Source organism: Schistocerca americana, chromosome 8 (genome assembly GCF_021461395.2).
Source record: "Schistocerca americana isolate TAMUIC-IGC-003095 chromosome 8, iqSchAmer2.1, whole genome shotgun sequence".
NCBI lineage: Eukaryota > Metazoa > Arthropoda > Insecta > Orthoptera > Acrididae > Schistocerca > Schistocerca americana.
The window spans coordinates 213,030,747-213,055,270 of record NC_060126.1 but is presented as its reverse complement, the minus strand read 5'-3'; the positions used below and the strand labels follow the sequence as shown (position 1 = coordinate 213,055,270).

General features: G+C 44.3%; 1 protein-coding gene across 1 annotated transcript in view; it reads left to right on the top strand.

Moving 5' to 3' along the window:
- The first annotated feature begins 19,768 nt into the window (after window positions 1-19,768).
- Window positions 19,769-24,524, top strand: part of LOC124545281 (clathrin coat assembly protein AP180-like) — a 156,930-nt gene continuing 152,174 nt past the window's right edge. The window contains exon 1 of the mRNA XM_047124164.1: window positions 19,769-19,797. Within this exon, the coding sequence (XP_046980120.1) occupies window positions 19,778-19,797 (20 nt within the window). The 5' untranslated portion in view covers window positions 19,769-19,777. The remainder of the gene's footprint in view (window positions 19,798-24,524) is intronic.

Below are 24,524 nucleotides of genomic sequence, written 5' to 3'. Positions count from 1 at the left end.
AAAACTCAGCTAACACCTCCAGTCTATTTTCCCGTTCGCAAATCAAATTCTGGCGGCGGCACAAATTTTAATTAATTTCTTCAACGTCATTATCGTAAATAAAGTTGAGACTCACATGTCTCAATAAATTTAATTATATAATGTCTATGGATTGCATGTTATTAGTCGCTGTTTGTTCTTAATCATAACAGTTGATTTGTATATCAGATATATTCAAATATTATACTGAATTTTTCATACATTTGGAGTTTGCGAATTCATTGTCTTATACATTTCCTTTTCTCATTTCCATGCTTGTATATTTAACATTTATTTCATATTAGACGTGTCGTATTTACGTCTATAGAAATTTTCTCAGGATTTACGCTACGCATGTTTGCAGTGCTTGTGTTTATTTTCTGTAAATCAGGTAAGGAATCAGTAACGTAATTCCTCGAGTCACACGACGCCGAAGACATCATCATAAATAACTGCTTTCGCCACATAAGCTCTCTGTTTTCAGGTTGTTTGGTAGTGCAGGCAATAGACATAAATACATTCGTCCTTGCACAAGCACAGCCTGTTCAAATGGCTCTGAACACTATGGGACTTAACTTCTAAGGTCATCAGTCCCCTAGAACTACTTAAACATAACTAAGGACATCACACACATCGATGCCCGAGGCAGGATTCGAACCTGCGACCGTAGCGGTCGCGCGGTTCCAGACTGTAGCGCCTTTAACCGCTTGGCCACCCCGGCCGGCGCAGAGCCTGTGAGGAGCGATTTTAACACATTGAGTTCATGTGATAAGAGGTTCGCAGTTAATACCCACGTCATATTAAATATCTGGTATTTTAGAGCATAAACTGGGTTCATAATCTTGTATAATACTCAAATACAGTCCCAAAAGAAGTGGCGGCTTATAAGGTTAGCATAAGAGAGGAAGTGGAGATGGGCCACATTAACTCTATTGTTCAGGATGTACGTCGATGAAGTAATGGAGGAAGTGAAGAAAGAAAATGTGAAATTAAGGTTTAACGTTCCATTGACCAAAAATTTATTTAGTAAAAGGACGAGGCCATGAATGACAAGGTAGTCAGTTAGCGCTTGACAGTACCCGAGGAGTACTGGCCGTATGCTTTCTCTCATCAACTCGGCATTCATATTTAGAGAACCTAAATCTGGACGGCCGGATGGAAATTCGAAACGCAGTTTTGCCGAATGCGAGTCCAGTGTACTGACCACTGTACCATCTCGCTCGGTAAAAAATGATGGAAGTGGGACAAAGGATAAAAAGTGAAACAGCAGCATGTACCAATGCTAAGACTCGCAGACGACATGGCTGTGCTGGACGTGTGGAGCAAGATTTAGAAGACCTGTCGAAAGGGATGGATAGCATTCTCAGCTCAGAACGTGTTAGAAAGATAAATGAAGCAAAGATGAAATTGGCGAGGAGTACTGTAAGGAAGAATAATGAGCTGCTTAACATCAAAATTTGGAACTTCGACCATCAGATGTAGAGAAGAAAAAAGTTGAAGTGTAGGAAATGAGATCTACCGAAGAACGTTAAAGAGACAAAACACAAAATGAAGAAGACGTAAAAAGAATAGATGAAGAAAGAAGTCTATGAAAGACCCTTTGTAGAAGAAGGTACACATTGAAAGGCGGCTGTTTTTTGACACCTTTCTGCATAATCGCGCTCGAATCTATAGGATCTTGCCTGTTTCAAAGATTTGTAGTCACTTAGCCCTCTGCTAGGGTACGATACCCCTTAACAGAAATTGTGGATTATCTCTTAGTGTTAGCAAGCCGTTCGAGCTTTCACTAGACTGAATCAATTAAGAAGATTGGTAGCTTAATCCGTTCGCAATGCCGTGTGACTGGCAGACAAAGGATCACTCTTCTTTCTACAGTCGTGCCTTCCGTTTACTGCTGTGAAGTGATGTGCCGATTCTACCTCCTAGTGTAGACGCTTGTCTTGTGATAGTGAACTGCGCATGTTTAACCGGTTACGTTTTGTAGTATTGTGAGATGGCTGCTAGTTCACGCGCTTGTATTACATTTACGTGATTGTACATCGCACGGTTTTCAGATTATACAGATATAGACTGATCAACCAGAACGTTATGACCACCTACCTAATAGCCGGTATGTACACCTTTGTCACGGATAACAGCGGCGGCGCGTCGTGCTATGGAAGCAATGAGGCCTTTGTAAGTTGCTGGAAGGAATTAGCACCAAACCTGCACACACAAGTCACCTAATTCCCATAAATTCAGGGGATTGACCGAGGACATCGAAAGGGTGCAAAAAAGGGCAGCTCGTTTTGTTTTATCGCGTAATAGGGGAGAGAGTGTGGCAGATATGATACGCGAGTTGGGATGGAAGTCATTAAAGCAAAGACGTTTTTCGTCGCGGCGAGATCTATTTACGAAATTTCAGTCACCAACTTTCTCTTCCGAATGCGAAAATATTTTGTTGAGCCCAACCTACATAGGTAGGAATGATCATCAAATTAAACTAAGAGAAATCAGAGCTCGAACAGAAAGGTTTAGGTGTTCGTTTTTCCCGCGCGCTGTTCGGGAGTGGAATGGTAGGGAGATAGTATGATTGTGGTTCGATGAACCCTCTGCCAAGCACTTAAATGTGAATTGCAGAGTAATCATGTAGATGTAGATGTAGATGCGATCGACGGCACGTTCAGTCACATCTGAGATGTGTTCTACCGGCTTCAAAATCTTCCAAGTTGGGGTGGGCCAGCACATCGACTGGAACTCGCCACTGTGTTCCTTGATCACACTACTGGCCTTGTGACATGGCGTATTATCTTGCTGAGAAATGCCGCTACTGTCAGGAAACATGATCGTCATGAACGAGCGTTCGTGGTAAGCAACCAGCGCACGATACTCCTCGGCTGTCATGGTGCCTTGCACGAGCTATACTGGTCCCTTGGATGCCCAAGCGAATGTACCACAGAGCATAATGGATCCGCCGCTGGCTTGTCTCCGTCCCGCTGAACAGGCCTCATGGAGCTGTTCCCCTGGAAGACGACGGATTCGCGCCCTCCCAACGGCATGTTAAAGAAGGTGGCGGGATTCATTAGAACATGCAACGCTCTGCCTTTGTGCCAACGTCCAGTGCCGATGGTCACGTGCCCATTTCATTCGTAGTTGCCGATGTCGTGGTGTTAACATTGGCACATGCATAAGTAGTCGGCTACGAAGGCCAGCGTTAGGAGTGTTCAGACACATTTGTACTCCGCTCAGCATTAAAGTCTGATGTTAGTTCCACCACAGTTCGCCGCCTGCCCTGTTTTACGAGTCTACCCAACCTACGACGTCCGACAACTGTAATGAGGAGTGACCGTACAATCCCACCAAGTCTGAACGTGGTTTCACATTGGCTTTGCTGCGTGTTGAAGGCACTCACCACAGCACTCCTCGAACGCCAGACAAGTCGTGCAGTTTCCGAAATGCTCGTGCTGAGCCTCCAGGCCATCACAATCCGCACTCGGGTCAAACTGAGGTAGACCGCGCGCCTTCCCCGCTGCACACACGGGCAGCACACTCACTGATGCTACGTTCACCGTACGTGTGTCTGACGTGCAGTCATTCCTCGCTGTCGCCTGGATGGGTTTATACCGATAACAGATCGGCGGTCATAATACTTTTACTGATCAGTCCATATTTCTTTCTGCGATGCAACCGAAGATAACGTGAGAAATTTAAAGCCTTCGCTCTTTCACTCAACTTTTCAGAACACATGGACACGTCTTTTCAGTGTACTAAGTGTTGGCCGGCCGGGGGGGCCGAGCGGTTCTAGGCGCTACAGTCTGGAACCGCGCGACAGGTTCGAATCCTGCCTCGGGCATGGATGTCTGTGACGTCCTTAGGTTGGTTAGGTTTAAGTAGTTCTAAGTTCTAGGGGACTGATGACCTCAGAAGTTAAATCCCATAGTGCTCAGAGCCATTTGAACCATTTTTTTACTAAGTGTTGTGGGATATACAGAGCAAAAAACATTTCCATCGCATGAATTGCATTTATAACATGAAATTCATACGCATGTATAGTGAGTAGCTGCATGAGAACTTTGGTAACGATTATGGTTTCACTTTACTCTTGGTCAACTACTCTTAAACCTACCTTTAATTATTCCGTGGTGGATCGCGCAAGTTCTTGACACTGCTGTTGTTGTTGTTGTAGTCTTCAGTCCTAAGACTGATTTGATGCAGCTCTCCATGCTACTCTATCCTGTGCAACCTTCTTCATCTCCCAGTACTTACTGCAACCCACATCCTTCTGAATCTGCTTAGTGTATTCATCTCTTGGTCTCCCTCTACGATTTTTACCCTCCACGCTTCCCTTCAATACTAAATTGGTGATCCCTTGATGTCGCAAAACGTGTCCTACTAACCGATCCCGTCTACTAGTCAAGTTGTGCTACAAATTCCTCTTCTCCCCAGTTCTGTTCAGTACCTCCTCATTAGTTACATGATCTACCCATCTAATCTTCTGTAGCACCACATTTCGAAAGCTTCTATTCTCTTCTTGTCTAAACTATTTAGCGTCCATGTTTCACTTCCATACATGGCTACACTCCATACAAATACTTTCAGAAGAGACTTCCTGACACTTAAATCTATACTAGATGATAACAAATTTCTCTTCTTCAGAAACGCTTTCCTTGCCATCGCCACTCTACATTTTATATCCTCTCTACTTCAACCATAATCAGTTATTTTGCTCCCCAAACAGCAAAACTCATCTACTACTTTAAGTGTCTCATTTACTAATCTAATACCCTCAGCATCACCTGATTTAATTCGACTACATTCCATTATCCTCGTTTTGCTTTTGTTGATGTTCATTTTGTAGCCTCCTTTCAAGACACTGTCCATTCCGTTCAACTGCTCTTCCAGGTCCTTTGCTGTCTTTGACAGAATTACGATGTCATCGGCAAATCTCAATGTTTTTATTTCTTCTCCATGGATTTTAATTCCTACTCCGAATTTTTCTTTTGCTTCGTTTACTGCTTGCTCAACATATGGATTGAATAACATCGGGGATAGGCTACAGCCCTGTCTCACTCCCTTCTCTACCACAGCTTCCCATTCATGTCCCTGAACACTTGTAACTGCCATCTCGTTTCTTTACAAATTGTAAATAGCCTTTCGCTGCCTATATTTTACCCCTGTCCAACACCAGAATTTGAAAGAAAGTGTTCCAGTCAACATTGTCAAAAGCTTTCTACAAGTCTACAAATGCTAGAAACGTAGGTTTGCCTTTCCTTAATCTATCTTCTGTGATAAGTCGTAGGGTCAGTATTGCCTCACGTGTTCCAACAGTTCTACGGAATCCAAACTGATCTTCCCCGAGGTCGGCTTCTACCAGTTTTTCCATTCGTCTGTGAAGAATTCGTGTTAGTATTTTGCAGCCGAGACTTATTAAACTGACAGTTCGGTAATTTTCACACCTGTCAATAGCTGCGTTCTTTGGAATTGGAATTGTCACATTCTTCTTGAAGTCTGAGGGTATTTTGCCTGTGTCATACATCTTGCTTACCAGACGGTAGTGTTTTGTCATGGATGGCTCTCCCAAGACTATCAGTAGTTCTAATGGAATGTTGTCTACTCCCGGGGCCTTCTTTGGACTTACGTCTTTCAGGGCTTTGTCAGATTCTTTTCGCATTATCTTATCTCCCATTTCATCTTCATTACTGTCTCTTCCTTTTCCATAATATTGCGCTCTAGTACATCATCCTTGTATAGACCCTCCATGTACTCCTTCCACCTTTCTGCTTTCCCCTCTTTACTTAGAACTGGTTTTCCATCTGAGCTCTTGATATTCGGACAGGTGGTTCTCCTTTCTACAAAGATCTCTTTAATTTTCCTGTAGGCGGTATCTATCTTACCCCTAGTGATATATGCTTCTACATCCTTACATTTGTCCTCTAGTCATTCCTGCTTATCCATTTGCACTTCTTGTCGGTCTCATTTTTGAGACGTTTGTATTCCTTTTCGCCTGCTTCGTTTACAGCATTTTTATATTTTCTTCTTTCATCAATTAAATTCAATATCTCTTCTGTTATCCAAGGATTTCTACCAGCTCTCTTCATTTTACCTACTTGATTCTCTGCTGCCTTCACTATTTCATCTCTGAAAGCGACCCATTTTTCTTCTACTGTATTTCTTTTCCCCGTTATTGTCAATCGTTTCGTAATGCTCTCTACAACTTCTGATTCTTTCAGTTTACCCAGGTCCCGTTTCCTTTAATTCCTACCTTTTTGCAGTTTCTTCAGTTTTAATCTACCGTTCATAAACAATAAATTGTAGTCAGAGTACACATCTGCTCCTGGAAATGTCTTACAATTTAAAACCTGGTTTCTAATTCTCTGTCTTACGATCATATAATCTATCTGAAACTTTCTAGTGTCTCCAGGCCTCTCCCACGTATACAACCTTCTTTCATGATTCTTAAACAAAGTGTTACCTATGGGTAAGTTATGCTCTGTGCAAAATTCTACCAGCCTTCCCCAGTCCACATTCACCTGTTACTTTTCCTTCTCTTCCTTTTCCTACTATCGCATTCCGCCCCGCCCCCCCTCCCATGACTATTAAATTTTCGTCTCCCTTCACTATCTGAATAATTTCTTTCATCGCACCATACATTTCTTCAATCTCTTCATCATCTGCGGAACTAGTTGGTGCATAAACTTGAACTACTGAGCTAGGCGTGGGCTTCGTGTGTACCTTGGCTACAATAATGCGTTCACTATGCTGTTCTTAGTAGTTTACCTGTGTTCCTACTGTTTTATTCATTATTAAACCTAGTCCTGCATTACCCCTATTTCATTTTGTATTTATAACCGTGTATTCATCTGACCAGAAGTCTAATTCCTCCTGCCACCGAAGTCCACTAATTCCCACTACTCGTATATCTAACTTTATCCTATCCATTTCCATTTTTAAATTTTCTAACCTATCTGCCCGACTAAGGGATCTGACATTCCACGCTCCGATCCGCCTGAGTACTTCCCTCCCGGAGATCCGGATGGGGGACTATTTTAACTCTGGAGTATTTTACCCAAGCGGACGTCATCATCATTTAATCATACAATAAATCTGCATGCCCTCGGGAAAAATTACGGCTGTAGTTTCCCCTTCCTTCCAGCCGTTCGCAGTACCATCACAGCAAGGCCGTTTTGGTTAATGTTACAAGTCCAGATCAGTCAATCGTCCAGACTGTTGCCCTGCAACTACTGAAAAGGCTGCTGCCCCTCTTCAGGAACCACACTTTCGTCTGGCCTCTCAACAGATACCCCTCCGTTGTGGTTGCACCTACGGTACGGCTATCTGTATCGCTGAGGCACGCAAGCCTCCACACCAACGGCAAGGACCATGGTTCGTGTGGGAGGGGGTTGTTGGCACTACGGTACTTAAAATAAAGTTAGTCAGATTGTCTTTCTTGGCACTACGAAACTTAAAATAAAGTTTGTCAGATTGCGTTTATTCACATATGAGTCAGATCTTTAATAAAGAGGTAAAACGCAATGTCATAGTCTGTTATAAATCCGCAGGCTAATGAAAACAGTAGTGGCAGGCTTTCATGGTTAATGGGATATTGCATTCAGGAATAGTTATCTTGGAGCTGGAAGAAGCAGTAGAGATGAGGACTATTAGCTTCAAACGAAGACTAGGATACGTAAAATAAATTACAAAACACGATGAGTGTAGAAGTTACGTAGATATGAAAAGATTAATGGAAAACAGCAGAAGATGGGAGACGGTATAAGACTATTCGATATACTGATGGCATAAAAAAGAAGATGTGGAACCAACCTAAGTTCTTTTTCATTGTGACTCTTCCTGTCAAACTGCGTATACACAGGGTGATTCTGTGATGTTACATACTTTCAGGGTTGATGGAAAAGGATAAATCTATTAATTTGAGGTGAGGGTTCCTGGTCCGGAAACGACCGAGTCGAAATTTGTAAGCGACAGTTGTTCTGATTACACTGACAGTGGAATACACGTACTGGTACTGTTCCTGATAAGACCGTAGCGTAGGTAATTTTCAGAGGTGGTACTATGGACCAAACCAAGAAAAAAAGTCCTGTAAATATGGACAGTAGTTTAATAGAAGAGATGTGTTTCACAGCAGCGAAGGTAGAGAAGTGCTCATAGCTCTCAAGGGATGCATTTTAGTGTCCATGTTTACTGGACTTTTTTTCTTGCATTAGTCCATACTTCCACGTCTGAAACTCTCCTACCCCACAATTTTAGCAACAACAGAACCGGTACATGTATTCCACTGTCAGTGGTACCTGAACGATTTTCGCTTATAGCTTTCGATTCGGTTGTTTCCGGACCAGGGTCCCTCACCCGAAACTGTTACATTTATCCTTTTTCATCACCCCTGAAAGTTTGTAACAGCATGACTGTATCACCCATATTAGCGTGCCTATAAAATGTTTTCTTCCTGCCGACTTTAAGGAGGCCTTCACTTTTTCATTGTCTCTGTATCTTCACGTCTATACATCACGTAGATATCTGTACCTCTGCGGAAAAGTTATGTACTTGTGTCCTGTCGCCTTCTGATTCCCAGATTTTGTGGACATTTCACAATGGATTTTTAATTTTTTCCAGATTTTCGGACAGATCTATAACGTTGTCGCGTGACATACAACATTCCATATAGTTAAAATAATAATGATTATTTAGGGACACTGCAACTGACCAGAAATACTTCCGGGAAACTTTATTTTATTGACATGGCTGGTTTCGAGCCATTGTGCCCATCCCATACGCCTACACTTGTTTTAATGCTGTGTCATAATCATCGAAACCTTGCTATTTGTAGTGGTGAATAATACTTATCTACCAACGGCCTTGCCACAGTGGTAACATCTATTTCCGTCAGACCATCGAAGTTAAGCGCCGTTGGACGTGACTAGCACTTGGATGGGTCACCGTCCGAGTCTGCCGAGCGCTGTTGGCAAGTGGGGTGTACTCAGCCCTTGTGAGGCCAATTGAGGAGCTACTTGATTGACAAGTAGCGACTGCGGTCACGAAAACTGACAACGACCGGGAGAGCGGTGTGTCCCTCCTTATCCGCGTCCTTTGAAACCTGTCAGTTGAGGACGACATGGCGTTCGATCGGTACCGTTGGTGGCTTCCGAGGTCTTTTCGGACTGAGTTAAACAATGTGGCACTGTTGTTCATTAAAACTGGAACCCCAGGAAGAGTAAAGCAACGAAATTTTACTGGTTTTCCGTGTAGAGTTTAGTGTGGAGAATACATGATTAAATTTATAGGTAATTCAGGGGAATTTACAGCAATGAGCTGCCACCTCTGGCAGCAACAATGGTTCTAAACAGGCTGGTCATCGAGTCGAACTGAACTTGGACGACAGACGACTGCTACGTCATTCCGTACTGTTTCAACTGTATGCCTGAGTTCATCAGTCGTGGTAGCTGATGAGTAGTGGCGTGCCGGTCTGGTAGTTACTGAGTGGTGGCATGCCGATCTCTCGGCAGACCAAAACCAGATATCTTACTGTGGGTGACAGGTGTGGTGAACGTGCTAGCCATGAAACAGTCGAACATGCACTTCCCAGAGTGGGGGACTCCCGGCCCACAATGCCGTACGCTCATTTCCATTTCCGATTTAGGTCGCTCCAAAAGGTTACTCCAAGTTATTTGTCGCCAAAAGTGTAATGGTACAGCACTATGTCTCTTCTTCTATTTATGCACAGTACGTTACATTTATTTACGTTCAGGATCAACTAGCTATCAGCCGGTCGCTGTGGCCCGAGCGGCTCTAGGCGCTTCAGTCCGGAACCGCGCTGCTGCTATGGTCGCAGGTTCGAATCCTGCTTCGGGCATGGATGTGTGTGATGTCCTTAGATTGGTTAGGTTTAAGTAGTTCTATATCTAGGGTACTGATGACCTCAGATGATAAGTCCCATAGTGCTCAGAGCCATTTGAACCATTTGAACCATCAACTACCAGTCTCTGCACCAATAATCGATTTGCTGCAGACTTCTGGTGTTGTATCCTCTACGAACAACATTATGCGCCTTCCGACGATATCCAATACATATTTTATATACGGAGGCTCGACAAAAACATCGAAACACCAAAAACACACCACATTACCTTGCCTAACATGGTGTACGAAAACTGTATATAGTCTTTCCACCCTTCATATTTCCCTATTTTGCTTAGTACTGGTTTTCCATTTGAGCTTTTGATATTCATGAAGCTGCTTTTCTTTTCTCCAAGGTCTTGTTAACCTTCCCATAGGCGGTATCTATCTTTCCTCGTATAATCTTCTGTATCCGTACATTCGTCCTCTTGTCATTCTGCTTAGCCTTTCTGCACTACCTGTCAATATCATTTTTTAGACATTCGTATTCCCTTTCGTCTGCTACGTTTGCTGCATTTTTTTTTAATTTTCTCATTTCATCAGTTAAATTCAATATCTTCCGTGAATGTAAGGTTTTCTTTTATGCCTTGTGTTTTTACTATTTGATCCTCTACTGCCTTTACTATTTCATCTGTCAAATCTATCTTTTTGTCTTTTGCTGTATTCCTTTCCCATGTTGTAGTCAATCGTTGTCTAATGCTTGTTCTTAAGTCTCAACAACCTCTGGTTCTTGAAACTTAGCCAAGTCCCATCTCTTCAATTTCCTACCTTTTTACAATTTACTCATTTTTAATTTATAGTTCATATAAAATAAATTGTGAGGAAAATCCACATCTGCCCTTGGAAATGTCTTATAGTTTTAAATGTGGTTCCTAAATCTCTACCATTATATAATCAACCTGAAACTTCCCGGTGTCTCCATGTCTCTTCCACGTATACAGCCTTCTCTTATGAATCGTAAACCAAGTGTTAGCAGTGATTAAATTAAGTTCTGTGCAATATTCTACCATGCTGCTTCCTGTCTCATTTCTTTTCCCCAGTCCATAGTCTACTATTTTTCTTTCTCTTCCTTTTTCTATTATCGAATTCCAGATCCCCTATCATAATTAAATTTTCGTCTCTGTTAACTGTCTGCCTAATTCATGAATTATAAAGTGCGGCAATAAGTCGTCCTTCTCAGATTTTATTATGCAAATCCAGATTTCGGCTAATAGCTAGCCATTCTCAATGCGCTATTTTTTATTGTCAATGCACGTAAGTCCCTGTTGTTCGGGCGTCAGTATTCAAAGAACTGTGACTGACGCGAGAAGTGAATGCTTGAACATAAATGCATATGCGAGCTAAGCTTGCAGGTTGCGCTGTTGTACACTCCTGGAAATTGAAATAAGAACACCGTGAATTCATTGTCCCAGGAAGGGGAAACTTTATTGACACATTCCTGGGGTCAGATACATCACATGATCACACTGACAGAACCACAGGCACATAGACACAGGCAACAGAGCATGCACAATGACGTCACTAGTACAGTGTATATCCACCTTTCGCAGCAATGCAGGCTGCTATTCTCCCATGGAGACGATCGTAGAGATGCTGGATGTAGTCCTGTGGAACGGCTTGCCAAGCCATTTCCACCTGGCGCCTCAGTTGGACCAGCGTTCGTGCTGGACGTGCAGACCGCGTGAGACGACGCTTCATCCAGTCCCAAACATGCTCAATGGGGGACAGATCCGGAGATCTTGCTGGCCAGGGTAGTTGACTTACACCTTCTAGAGCACGTTGGGTGGCACGGGATACATGCGGACGTGCATTGTCCTGTTGGAACAGCAAGTTCCCTTGCCGGTCTAGGAATGGTAGAACGATGGGTTCGATGACGGTTTGGATGTACCGTGCGCTATTCAGTGTCCCCTCGACGATCACCAGTGGTGTATGGCCAGTGTAGGAGATCGCTCCCCACACCATGATGCCGGGTGTTGGCCCTGGGTGCCTCGGTCGTATGCAGTCCTGATTGTGGCGCTCACCTGCACGGCGCCAAACACGCATACGACCATCATTGGCACCAAGGCAGAAGCGACTCTCATCGCTGAAGACGACACGTCTCCATTCGTCCCTCCATTAACGCCTGTCGCGACACCACTGGAGGCGGGCTGCACGATGTTGGGGCGTGAGCGGAAGACGGCCTAACGGTGTGCGGGACCGTAGCCCAGCTTCATGGAGACGGTTGCGAATGGTCCTCGCCGATACCCCAGGAGCAACAGTATCCCTAATTTGCTGGGAAGAGGCGGTGCGGTCCCCTACGGCACTGCGTAGGATCCTACGGTCTTGGCGTGCATCCGTGCGTCGCTGCGGTCCGGTCCCAGGTCGACGGGCACGTGCACCTTCCGCCGACCACTGGCGACAACATCGATGTACTGTGGAGACCTCACGCCCCACGTGTTGAGCAATTCGGCGGTACGTCCACCCGGCCTCCCTCATGCCCACTATACGCCCTCGCTCAAAGTCCGTCAACTGCACATACGGTTCACGTCCACGCTGTCGCGGCATGCTACCAGTGTTAAAGACTGCGATGGAGCTCCGTATGCCACGGCAAACTGGCTGACACTGACGGCGGCGGTGCACAAATGCTGCGCAGCTAGCGCCATTCGACGGCCAACACCGCGGTTCCTGGTGTGTCCGCTGTGCCGTGCGTGTGATCATTGCTTGTACAGCCCTCTCGCAGTGTCCGGAGCAAGTATGGTGGGTCTGACACACCGGTGTCAATGTGTTCTTTTTTCCATTTTCAGGAGTGTATTTGACCGCGAATGACAGTACGTTGCAAGTGTCAGTGGTGGTCAGAACAGTGTTCTGTATAGTTGTGAGCGCCTTATATTGGAGATAAGTGAATTCGAACGTGGGCAAATTTTTAGTGCTAGCCTGGTGGATGGATCCGTAGCCAAGGCAGCCTAGTTGTTTGGTATTTCAAGAGGCACCGGATGGAACATTTATACTGCTTACAGGGGATGCAGGGAAATGTCATTTGCTAAGTCACAGCGCTGACGGTAGTGTTTGTTGAGTTATTGTGACAGATGGTCGTTGAAGAGGATTTTGACGAAAAATATGAGGACAGCAGCTGCAAAAGTCACTGCATCGCCCTCGCCATCTCTGGCAGCACGAAAACAACGCAAAGGGATCTCCATAATCTGGGAATTGTAGGGTGAACTGGAATTTCAAAACCACTCATCACTGGTGCAAATGACGTAGCAGGAAAATATGGTTCGGAAGGCATAAAATCTGGGCTATAAAGCAATGGAAGAAAGTAATTTTGTCGGATGAGTCTTTTTTCGCAATGTTTCCAATTTCTGGTCAAGTTCACGTCCAGAGAGTGAAGCATGGCGAGGATTGGGTAATAATGATTTGGGTAGCCGTACTGTGGCATCCTATGGACACCAGTTATTGCCAAATGTTATTTGTCCATTTTGGCTAACAGGTGCGTCCCAGGGTACAACGTTTGTACCCAAATAGTGATGGCACGTTATAAGAGGACTGGGTCCCTGTTCACACAGCTCGCATCGTGCGGGACTTGTTTTATGAGCACCAGAATGAATTGTCACATCTCTCCTGACCACCACAGTCACCACATCTCATATTATTGAGACTTTGTGGTCCGCTTGGGAGAGAATTCTGCTTGATCGCTATCCACCGTTATCATGATCACCTGAAGCTGCTACATTTTGCACGAAAACTGGTATAAGACCTATTAAAAACTGTAGAGGACCTACTTTTATCTATCCATTCCGAGACGACTGGTAGTTGTATTGAATGCCAACTGTTTTCGTACACGGTGTTATAAAAGGTAACTTGCTGTGTCTTCGGTGTTTAGATGTTTTTGTCGAGCCTCTGTACGTAAATTATGTAGTGAATAACGTCGGTAGCTGCGTAAGGCTGTTCATAGGAGATACAGTTGTCCATAAGGACGTAGCGACATCAGAAGACTGTAGCAAATCGATTACTGGTGTTGGTAACTGATCCTGAATGTAAATAAATGTAACTTATTGCTCGCACGTAGAAGAAGAGATCCTCTACTGTATGATTACACTCTTGGCAATAAATCACTGGGAACTGCAACTGCCGTTTAACACCTTGGAGTAACCATTGGAAGCGACGTAAATTGGAATATCACATAATACATACTGTAGGAAAATCAGATGCCCGGCAAAAACTTATTGGAAGAATCTTAAGGAAATCACGTCTTCTGGTCCAGACTGTATACCAGTTAGATTCCTTTCAAAGTATACTGATACAATAGCCCCATACTTAATAATCATATACAATCGCTCGCTCGACGAAAGATCCGTATCCAAAGACTGGAAACTTGCACAGGTCACATCAATAGTCAAGAAAGGTAGTAGGAGTTGTTGTGACTTGGCAGGACAGCCAAGTCACAATGAGAGGAAGCCGAAAGGCACGCGTTAAGCTCACGCAGATTGGCGTGAGGTCTGGAACAGTTAAAGGAATTAATAGTAGCAAATAAAGTACGTAGTTGATGTAATACTTAACTTTAATTCACAATTGTAGAACATCTCTCTTGACGGTACATGTTATAACCACAATATAAAATAATATCAAATGCTATGGCGCCTTGCTAGGTCGTAGCAAATGACGTAGCTGAAGGCTATGCTAACTATCGTCTCGGCAAATGAGAGCGTAGTTGTCAGTGAACCTTTCTTAGCAAAGTCGGCTGTACAACTGGGGCGAGTGCCAGGACGTCTCACTAGACCTGCCGTGTGGTGGCGCTCGGTCTGCAATCACTGACAGTGGCGACACGCGGGTCCGGCGTATACTAAGGGACCGCGGCCGATTTAAAGGCTACCACCTAGCAAGTGTGGTGTCTGACGGTGACACCACAGGAGTAATCCCCTAAATTTAAGGCCCTTGTCATTAACATCGATGTGCAGCAGGATTTTGGAACATATATTGTTTTCGAACATCATGCATTACCTCGAAGAGAGCGGTCTATTGGCACACAGTCAACAGGACTACTTCTTTACTCACACGAAGTGTTGAGTGCTATTGTCAGGGAATTTCAAACTGATTCCGTATTTTTCGATTTTAAGAAGGATTTTTACACTGTATTACAGATTCGGCTTGTAGTGAAAATGCGTGTTTATGGAATACGTCTTAGTTATGTTACTGCATTCGTGATTTCCTGTCAGAGAGATTACAGTTCGTAGTAACTGACGAAAAGTCATCGACTTAAAGAGAAGTCATTCTTGGCGTTCCCCAAGGTAGTGTTATAGGCCCTGTGGTGTACCTTATCTATAGAGACGATTTAGGAGAGAATATGAGCAGTTGTCTCAGGTTGTTTGCAGACGATGCTGTCATTTATCGTCTAGTAAAGCTATGAGAAGATCAAAACAAATTGCAAAAGATTTAGAAAATATATCTCTATGGTGCGAAAGTTGGCAATTGACCCTAAATAATCAGAAGTATGAGATCATCCATACGAATGCTAAAAGGAATCCGTTAAGGTTCGAATACACGATAAATCATTCATAAAGGCCATAAATTCAACTAAATACTTAGGAATTATAATTACGAACACCATAATTTGGTAAGAACAGATAAAAAATGCTGTGGGGAAGCCAAACCAAAGACTACGTTTTATTGCCAGAATACTTTGAAAATGTAGCAGATCTACTAGAGACACTGCCAACACTACGCGTGTCCCTTCTCTTTTGGAGTACAGCCGCGGAGCGGTCTGAAATCCTTACCAGGTACGACTAACGGAGTACATCCAGAAAGTTCAAAGAAGAGCTGCATATTTTTTATTATCACGAAATAGGGAAGAGAGTATCGCTGACGTGATACAAGATTTGGGGTGGACATCATTAAAACAAAGGCGCTTTCCGTTGTGGCGGAATCTTCTCATGAAATTTCTTTCCCCACTTACTTTCTCGAATGCGGTAATATTTTGTTGACGCCGGCCTACGCTCGGATTAACGAGCATCATAATAAAATAAAGGAAAGCAGAGCTCGCACGGAAAGATATATATGTTCGTTTTTCCCGAGCATTGGTCGAGATTGGAATAATAGAACATTATTGTCAAGGTGGTTCGATGAACCGTCTACCAGGCACTTAAATATGATTTGCAGAGTATCCATGCAGATATGGGATGTAAGTAATTCATGATATGTCACTGCCAAGGACATAGCTCGATGAAACTTGGACCATACATAGTAAGAAGTGATGTAGTATGGTGCGCAAGGTAACTGAAAGAAACACGCAATGAGACGAACAGAAATGACATTTTCATTCAAAGACATTAATTACACTGATGTCACCGCGATTCATGATGGTCCTCTGAAAATTAAAAAAAAAAGTCTGGAAATGGTTCTTAAAAGGTGCGTTGTTACCATGGACGACAGTACATGCTCTGGAACATGCTCCAATCCTGGCCACGAGGAGTTCTTGTGATAGAGCGCTCCATTCCTCCACCAGTGCGGTTGACAACTGCTTGCTGGTCTCTGGTGCATGTGAACTTACTGCAGTATGTCTCCACAACAAACCCGATGCGAGTTGGACGGGATTTAAGTCGGGGGAACAGGTAGGCTAGATTTGGCGAATATCCTCTCGTCCAAAACCTCCTCCACCCGCGCTGATCGATGCGGTCGCCCACTGTCAACCGTAAAAATGAAGCGAGGAAGGCATGCATCCCTGAAAAGACGCGCTACTTAAGGATTACAGTGTCACAATAACGTTGACCTGTGGGTAAACTGTATTCAAAGTTTTTCGATATTGCCAAAAGCTTAAGGATGAGACCAACGAGTGGGTCGCCTGCTCTTCTCGGCTGAGAGCAGATTCAGATTGAGTAGTGAATCTGGACGCTCCCTCACATGGTGAAAAGTGGTAACAAGTAATGCAACCAGGAAAATTGTCGAACATGATCGTTTTAGTGGTGCAGGTGTTATTGTGTGGGGAGGCATAATGTTTCATGGCCATACTGACCTCCATATCTCTGACTCAGTAAACTCATTGATCAGCATTATTGTGACACTGTAGTCATGCGGGTGCATTCTACCCTGACTTCATTTTGATCTATGGGTCGCGCGGTTCAAGATTGTAACGCCTAGAACCGCTCGGCCACTCCGGCCGGCGAATGTGGATTGGATTGGATTGGTTGGGGGAAGAGACCAAACAGCGAAGTCATCGGTCTCATCGGATTAGGGAAGGACGAGGAAGGAAGTCGGCCGTGTCCATTCAAAGGAACCATCCTGGCATTTGCCTGGAGTGATTTAGGGAAATCACGGAAAACCTAAATCAGGATGGCCGGACGCGGGATTGAACCGTCGTCCTCTCGAATGAGCGCACGTGGAAGAGTTCTTGGAACGAATTGATCTGGACTGGCCTGCTCGTTCCCCCCATCTCAATTCCATGAAGCGCGTGTGGGATGCGTTGGGGAGACTTGCTGCGGCTCATCCACACTCCACATGCGCCACCGACCATCGACCAGCTGTCAAATGCGCTGACGGAAGAATGTAACACCCTACTATAAAAAGCCCTTACCAATATTGGTGCCAGCATGGCAGCATGTTGCAGAGCATGGATTGCTTCGAACCATGCCATGCCTTTTGTAATGTCCAGGAGACAATCACGAATGGCGGTGACTTCATTGTTATTATTGCCTTTGAATAAAAGTGTTATTTCTGTTCATGTTATTACGTGTCTCTTTCAGTTACCTTCTGTACATACTGCAGTAGTTCTTTCTATGTACGGCCCAAGTTTCATCGACCTATAATAGTTGGCAGCGGTACATCAGGTAAAAGTTTTCGTCCTTAGGTTTCAGGCACCAGTATACTTAGAAGCGATATGAAATGGGGCGATTACGTAATATCAGTATTAGAGAATGGTAATGGAAGACTAAGATTCGCTTGAAGGATTGTGCGAAAACGGAATGCATCCGTAAAGAAAATCGCATGAAAGAGCTAGTGCGACCAGTTCTCGAATACTGTTCCGGTATTTGGAGTCTTTCATCTAGTAGCCATGACAATTCACAAAGGCGCTGCTATATTTACATCGATGCTCCGAAAGCTACCACGCGGTGCATGGCGAAGAGTAACCTGTACCATTACTAATCGTTCCCTATCTTGTTACATTCGTAAATGGAGCGAGGAAGAAACGACTCTCTACATGCTTCCGTACAAGTCTCTAAATATTCTCAGTAGTCTTTCACGCTGGAATATCGTCTTCGCTCCGTGGATTCCCATTTGAGTACACGGAGCATTTCCATAATGTTTCCCCCTCCTCGGTAGCTGAGTGGATTTCCCGGCACGGTAGCCCAGCGTGTTCGGTCAGAGGGCTGCGTCCTCACTGTAATAAATAAAAAAAACTGAGTCAAAGACTCAACGATAAAGTTGAACGGATGTCTTGTGAAGTCCGCCCAGACAAAACGCAAGGAACTACATTGAAAAAAAAAAAAAAAAAAAAAAAGAAGTGGTCAGGGTGACAGAATGTCAACCCTAAAGGCCCGGGTTCGATTCCCGGCTGGGTCGGAGATTTTATCTACTCGGGTACTGGGTGTTTTGTTGTTCTAATCATCATCATTTCAACCCCATTGACGCGAAAGTCGCCGAAGTGGCGTCAAATCGAAAGACTTGCGCCCGGCGAACAGTCTACCCGACGGGAGGCCCTAGTCACACTACGTTTGTTTTTATTTGCATAATACTCACGTGTTGATCGAACCTACCAGTAAGAAATCTAGCAGCACGCTTCTGAATGACTTCCATGCCTTCCTTTATTCAAGACTCACGGGGAGCTCGCTCTCGAGCAGCAGTCAAGTGTGGGTCACATTAGAGTTCTATAGGCGATCTCCTTTACATATGAGCTACACTTGCCTAGATTCTCCCGATAAACCGAAGTCGACCATTAAACTTCTGTACTAAAGACATTACATGGTCGTTCCATTTCGTGTCGGTTTGCAACGTTACGCACAGGGATTTAATCAATGTGAGTGTGTAAAGCAGCACATCACTAATTTTGTATTCGAATGACAGATGATTATTTTACCACTCGTCTTCATTAACTTACATTTTTCTACATTTAGCGCAAACTGGCATTCATCACATCAAATAGAACTTCTGTCTAAGTCATCCTTATCCTCCTATTATTACTCTACGATGACACTTTCTCAAACATTACAGCGTCATCGTAACAAGTCCGTGTAGCCCATACCAAAGTGTAACAGAAATGTGTGGGGATCTTAAATGGAAAGCCTTGTAACAAAGACAGCGCAGTTCTCACAAAATTCTGTTGGATAAATTTAGACAACCCGTATTCGACGAAGATAATATGACGATTCTGCAGCCACCTGCGTGTTTCTCACATAGGGATAATAAGAATGAGGCAAGAGGGACTTAGGGAAGTTGAGAGGAATACAGACAGTCACTTTTCTTCTCTCAGAACGCGGATGGCATAGATAGGAAAATTAATGATATTGGTACGATATGCCATCCGCAACGCACTGTAAAGCGGCTTGCAGAGTATAGATGTAGCTATAAATGATGTACATGTAGATGTTGACAGAACAGGAGAAAACTGTTGGATGGTTGAAGGAAGATTAAGGGAATTTTGCGCAGTTCAGCAGTAGAGATTCTAACTGTGGAGACCGTTGAGGTAGCATTGTGGGGTATCAGGACGGTATGGGCGCCCGCTTTACCACAGGGGGCCAGCCGTGACATGGGCGACAGGTGGATGGAAGAGAAAAGCGGAACAGAGGAAAATCGGCGGGCAGGGGCAGAAGATGCGGGCAGCGTCGAGCGCGCACCAGGCTGCGGGCTGCCGGGGGCGGAGACCCCCGCGCTACCACGCCCAGTGCAGGCTGCGACGTGGCCAAACATGGACGCGCTAAGCAGCAGGTGAGTGCTCAGTAGGAGTGGACGCTGCTAAAACACGTCGATGTTTTTATCGATGCAATATCGTGACGATGTGTGAGAATATATCGAAAAATATTTTTACGTTTCGAAATCATCGATTGTTATTTACAGCCCAATACGGATATATGTTGGGTAAGACTCGATTTGAAACAGAAACAAACTTTCATAATGATCAAACCTTTTGTTAGAAATAACAAAGAAAGTTACAACAAAAAATAAGGTTTCAAAAACCATCTCAGTACAATGATGATGACGTCCCATACTCCTCGACAGAGCGTTGGGGACGATGCAGGAGATCCGCACTGCTGTACTAGGCAAGGTCATAGCGGAGGTGGTCTGCCATTGCCTTCCTCCGACCGCAATGGGGATGAATGATGATGATGACACAACAACACCCAGTCATCTCGAGGCAGGTGAAAATCCCTGATTCCGTCGGGAATCGAATCCGGGGCCCCGTGTTCTGGAAGCGAGAACGCTACCGCGAGACCACGAGCTGCGGACTCAGTACAATAGAAGCTCATTATAAAGCGGGTGTCGACGGACATGCTTCACCACCGCATTATACAGCGTGTTACGAAACGATGCCGACAGACTTAGAGGGTTTGTAGAGGGCGTCTTGAGGAACAAACTGAGGATACTATTACGTGTCTGGAAAAATCATCCAAGAGTCTCGAACTTACAGGCGCTGAAACCTGCCGCTAGGTCATCCCCTCGGCAGTAAACGTGACTTTTTATACTGACAGATCGTAGGTGGAACATCTCACACTGTAATCTGTTACTAATTAAGCGCGACTGATTGCCACGATTTCCAGTGGAGAAGATGGAGCCAGCTGCTGCGTGAACAGTCCTATGAATGTCGCTGATGACCTTGCCGTTGGGCGGCTATAAAATCCACCCTATGAATGTGATGCTCTGTTGCCTCGGTGGTTAGCGATTTCGGACATGTGTTTTCATCCGCAGTTTATTTTTCTCCTGAAACCCTCTTAAATCTCCAGTGTTTTTCGTTACATAGGAGAAAAATAAACTGCAGGCTGAAACCTGTGTCCTAAAGCGTCATCCACAACGACGACAGAGCGCCGCATTCATAGGAGACATGTCTACGCAGCGGCTAGTTCCGTCGTCTTCACTGCCGATCGTGATAATCACTCGTCATCACTGAATAACAAACAACATTGCGAGAAGTTCCAGCTACCATCCGTCAGCGTACAAAGTCACGTTTGTCGCCGAAGCGGTGGCTAAGTGGCAGGCGCCGATGCTCTATAGCTTCGTTCTATGACTTTTCCGGGCACGAGTTCCTATCCTCAATGTATTCCTCAATACTCTCTCTGCAACTCCTCCAAGTTTGTCGGTATCGTTTTGTAACATCCAATGTAGTCGGTCTGCAAACGAAAGAGCAAGTAGCGCTAGTAGTGGGGGAAGTGTCTTGCACCAGACGAATGCCTTACTGGATGACTAAACCAGACTTCCTAGGAGATATGACAGAATTAATGAACGACAGTTTGGTCGAATTTTGTCACATATAGTGGATACTGAAGATTTATTCACAGGAATACACTGAGGTGACAAAAGTCATCGGATAGCGGTATACGCATATACAGATGACGGTAGTATCGCGTACTCGAGGTATAAAAGGGCAGTGCCTTGTAATTTGCACTCAGCTGAGTCGTGTGTAAATGTTTCTAGCGCGATTATGACAGCACAACGAAAATTAACAGACTTTCAGTGCGGAATGGTAGCTATAGCTTGATGCATACAACATTCCACTTCCGGAATCGCTGGATAATTCAATATTCCGAGATCCATAGTGTCAAAAATGTGCTGAGAATACCAAATTTTAGGCATTATATCTCACCATGAGCAACGCAGCGGCCGAAGGGTTTGACCTTGTGGAAGAGATGTTCTAGGCGCTTCAGTCCGGAACCGCGCGACCGCTACAGTCGCAGGCTCGAATCCTGATTCGGGCATGGATCTGTTTAATGTCTTTAGGTTAGTTAGGTTTCAGTAGTTCTCAGTCTAGGGGACTGATGACCTCAAATGTCAAGTCCCATGGTGCTTAGAGCCATTTGAACGACCAAGAGCAGCGGCGTTTGCGTACAGTTGTCAGTGCCAATAGTCAAGCAACACTGCGAGATATAACTGCAGAAATCCATGCATGGCGCACGATGGACGTATCCATTATGGCATTGCAGCGAAATTTGTCGTTAATTGGCTATGGCAACAAACGACGAACGCAAGTGTCTTTGCTAACAGTACACCGCCTACAGCGCCTCTCATGGGCTCGTGACCATGCCGGTTCGATCCTAGACGACTGGAAAACCGCGGCCTGGTCAGATGAGTACCGATTTCAGATGGTAAGAGCCGATGGCAGGGTTCGAGTGTGGCGCAGACTCCACGAAGCCATCGATCTGAGTTGTCAACGAGGCAGTGTGCAAGCTGATTGTTGCCCTGTAACGGTGTGGGCTATGTTCGCATGGAATGGACTGGAGCCTCTGGTCGAACAGAACCGATCACTGACTGTATATGGTTATTTTCGGCTAGATGGAGACCATTTGAAGCCATACATCGACTGCATGTTTCCAAACAACGATGAAATTCGCAATGACATCGGAACATAATTGGTTTGAACAGCATTCTGGGCATTTCGAGAGAATGATATGGACGCCCAGATCGCCCGACATGAATCCCATCGAACATTTATTGGACATAATTGAGAAGTCAGATTGTGCACAAAATCTTGCAGAGGCAACACTTCAGCAATTACGCACGGCTGTAGATGCAGCATGGCTCAATATTTATGCAACTGACTTCCAACGACTTGTTGAGTCCATGCGACGTCGAGTTACTGCACTACGCCGGGCAAAAGGAGGCTCGACACGCTATTAGGAGCTAATCTATTACGTTTGTCACCTCAGTGTATAGTACCAGGTCACTGTAATATAGTCGATGGAGGTGTTCTGTTGTGAATTCAAACTTAATTAGTTCTTGTCCTGCTATTTACTGTATAAATAATATGCAGCCATCTCAACAATGGAAGATACGACATAGTTGCATGTACGCAGACTGCAGCAACGAATGAAAATTTGTACAGTCTGCATTTCGAGCCCAGTTCCCAAGCGGGAAAACCTCCGACCCAGACGAGAATCGAACCCTGCTCCCTTCGATTAGCAATGTGCCGTGCTGAATGCACACCTATCGAGGCGGACATCCTACCATATTCAAGCATTTTTAATTCATCTTCGTGCCTTCTAAGAGATTCTAGGCATCTCTTATTAATTTAACAGAAGTATGTTCCGTGATATTCGATGCTACGTATAAGAGCACCTTTTCTCCAGAGTGGGTTTATTTGATTCTGCTAACATGGAATATGGTCTAACGAATTACAAGTCTGATTTCTCTGTCGTGCATGATTCAATCGCAATTCAGTATTCATTTATCCAAAAAAACTTTCTAAGTTTTGGGGTATATATTTTGTTATAAATTAAATATTGTTTGTGATCGTATGTGCACACACACACACACACACACACACACACACACACACATATATACACACACCAATGAAGAACAGAAAACTTAACGTCAATATTGCAGTAAATAAATAATTTTTTTGGCTTTATCTGCAAGAGAGCTTGTACTAATTGCAGTAGGATTTTCTGCATTGTCTTGTTTCAAGTCTTGTATTTCTCATCTTCTAACACTTCTGCTACTGGAAAAGAAGGAGAAATCTGGTAAGGACGACGTTAGGGCTTCACTAAAGAGTGAGAATAATGATATAACATTTATTTTATGTACAAGACTGTTGTAAATTTGTGTCACAGTTAGTAAACGAAATTTTAAAATCTGATGTCCTTTGTGATTGGAGGTGGAACTTACCATTTTGTCTTCTATCATGTTTGTGGACATTAAAGTTTTTATTTATATATAATATAGACAGAACAAGATGGCTAACACATGGAACATGGAGGAAATACGCGTCTTAGTAGAACGAACATAGAAATTTTAGGCGCGCCCGTTTTCATTGACAAACTAATTTGCGCACGAGACACAATCGACAACTGCCGTTGGAGACCGTTGAAGTCGCAAATCATGATGAAACACATTCCGTGTTCTGTACCACGCCGTGTCCACTTGTACAGCAACCATTATGAAAACCATGCCTGGAGTCCTTCACAATGACACACACATCCTATCTGAGGAGGGCTGGAATCAGTTTCCCAACTAGCAGTGCAGCGCGCAGCGTGCGGTGATTCGCTTAGATTCTGATGTTGTGAATTTCTTGCAAAAAATGATTCAAATGGCCCCCAAACACTATGGGACTTAACATCTGAGGTCATCAGTCCCCTAGACTTAGAACTACTTAAACCTAACTAACCTAAGGCCATCACACACATCCATGCCCGACGCAGGATTCGAACCTGCGACCGTAGCAGCAGCGCGGTTCCGGAATTTCTTGCGTTTGTTATATTAGTCACTAGTTTTGTATTATGTATTATAGTTAACGAATTTAGTGGAAAATAAATACTCCCGGGCGTGTTTGAGCATTGTGTTGCCATTTATTTAAAGGGCGCGCTGAGGACAGGCACGTGTCTCTTTGGTAAACTGTCTGTAGGTGCTTCTTGTGTCAGAGCATGGCAGAGAGAGAGTGGCGACTCGCCCGCTCGCTCTCAAGTTTACACCGAATAGCGTAACTGTGATGCACGGAAAGTAAG